The 1178-nt window shown below is 50.4% G+C and overlaps 1 protein-coding gene across 1 annotated transcript in view; it reads right to left on the bottom strand.

The window, feature by feature from the left end:
* LOC114032136 (coiled-coil domain-containing protein 188-like) overlaps positions 1 to 824 on the bottom strand; it is a 15254-nt gene extending 14430 nt beyond the window's left edge. The window contains exon 1 of the mRNA XM_027847375.1: positions 784 to 824. Coding sequence (XP_027703176.1) covers positions 784 to 824 — 41 coding nt within the window. The remainder of the gene's footprint in view (positions 1 to 783) is intronic.
* Between the last annotated feature and the right edge of the window lie 354 nt (positions 825 to 1178).

Below are 1178 nucleotides of genomic sequence, written 5' to 3'. Positions count from 1 at the left end.
GACTTGCCCAGGGTCACACAGCTAGTAAGTGTTATGTGTCTGAGACCGGATTTGAACTTGGATCCTCCTGAATCCAGGGCCAGTGCTCTATCCACTGTGCCACCTAGGTCCCCCAGTTTTTTTTTAACATTCCCTCCTGCCTCTCCCCCCAGACTTCAGATGGGAGATGTTGGACAGAGATGTAGGCTTCTGTCTGCCTTGTCCTCAAGGCCCCTGCCTGGATTCTGGATTTCTGCCCAGATCCCCACAGTTTTTATGACTGAAACCAGCCCCAAACCTCTTCCCTTAATGCTCCTGAGACAAAGAAAGGTAGAGGTCTTTGAACTGATAGCTAGAGTTTTTTCTAAACAGAACATCTGAGTTGGAATGGTCCACAGAGATTATATAGCCCAACTCCTGCCCCTGTTTTCCAAGGATGGGAAACTGAGGTCACCTTAAAGATCATATCTAGTCTAATGCCCTGTGGATGAGGAAACTAGTGTAAGATTACAAAGCTAGCAAATAAAAGAGGAGAATTTGAACTCAGGCCTTACTGACTCCAAATACAGTTCTTTTTCCTAAATCTCATCTGGCTAAACTAGAGCTGAGGGGATTGGGCACGAGATGGCCACTCTTAGCCTCAAATCCTATACCTTCCTGATCTTACAGGATGAGTGAGCTGAGGGTCTCCCTCCCCTCCCACCCATTCATTCTGCCCATGGTCTCGGTTCTAGGCCCCTCTGAGCACCTGCTCCCCACCTGCCCAGGGCTAGGGGGATGGAGCTAGTGACTTAGGTTACTTACAATTCCCCGTTTGGGTTAATCCAGGAATCATTATCCATCATGTATCCTCCTAGGAGAGAGACAGATGTGAGCTGCTGTTTGGGAAAGGGGAGTGGGGGCCTGGGCAGGACAGGGTGAGCAGAGGGCTTCCAGCCTGGGGAGAGCTCAGTTTCCTTACTTTTCAGCTTTGGTCTCCCCATTTCTAGAGTGTCAAGGGTTCTCCCCACTCCCTTTCCTACCTTGGCCTTGAAGTCTGACCTCAGTCCTCCTCTCCCATATAGACAATGCAGTTCAGCCCTAACTATGGCTGCCTAGGCCATAGTCAATAGCCTGTCATAATGGGCTTTGGAGGCAGGGGCGTGGCCTGGGAAGGGTGGTAGTGGGGGGGAATCACAATAGGCTCGGAGCTGAACAGG

Source organism: Vombatus ursinus, unplaced genomic scaffold, assembly GCF_900497805.2.
Source record: "Vombatus ursinus unplaced genomic scaffold, bare-nosed wombat genome assembly UNPS02015399.1, whole genome shotgun sequence".
NCBI lineage: Eukaryota > Metazoa > Chordata > Mammalia > Diprotodontia > Vombatidae > Vombatus > Vombatus ursinus.
Note: the sequence above shows the minus strand (reverse complement) of the source record. Positions and strands in the feature narration are given on the sequence as shown.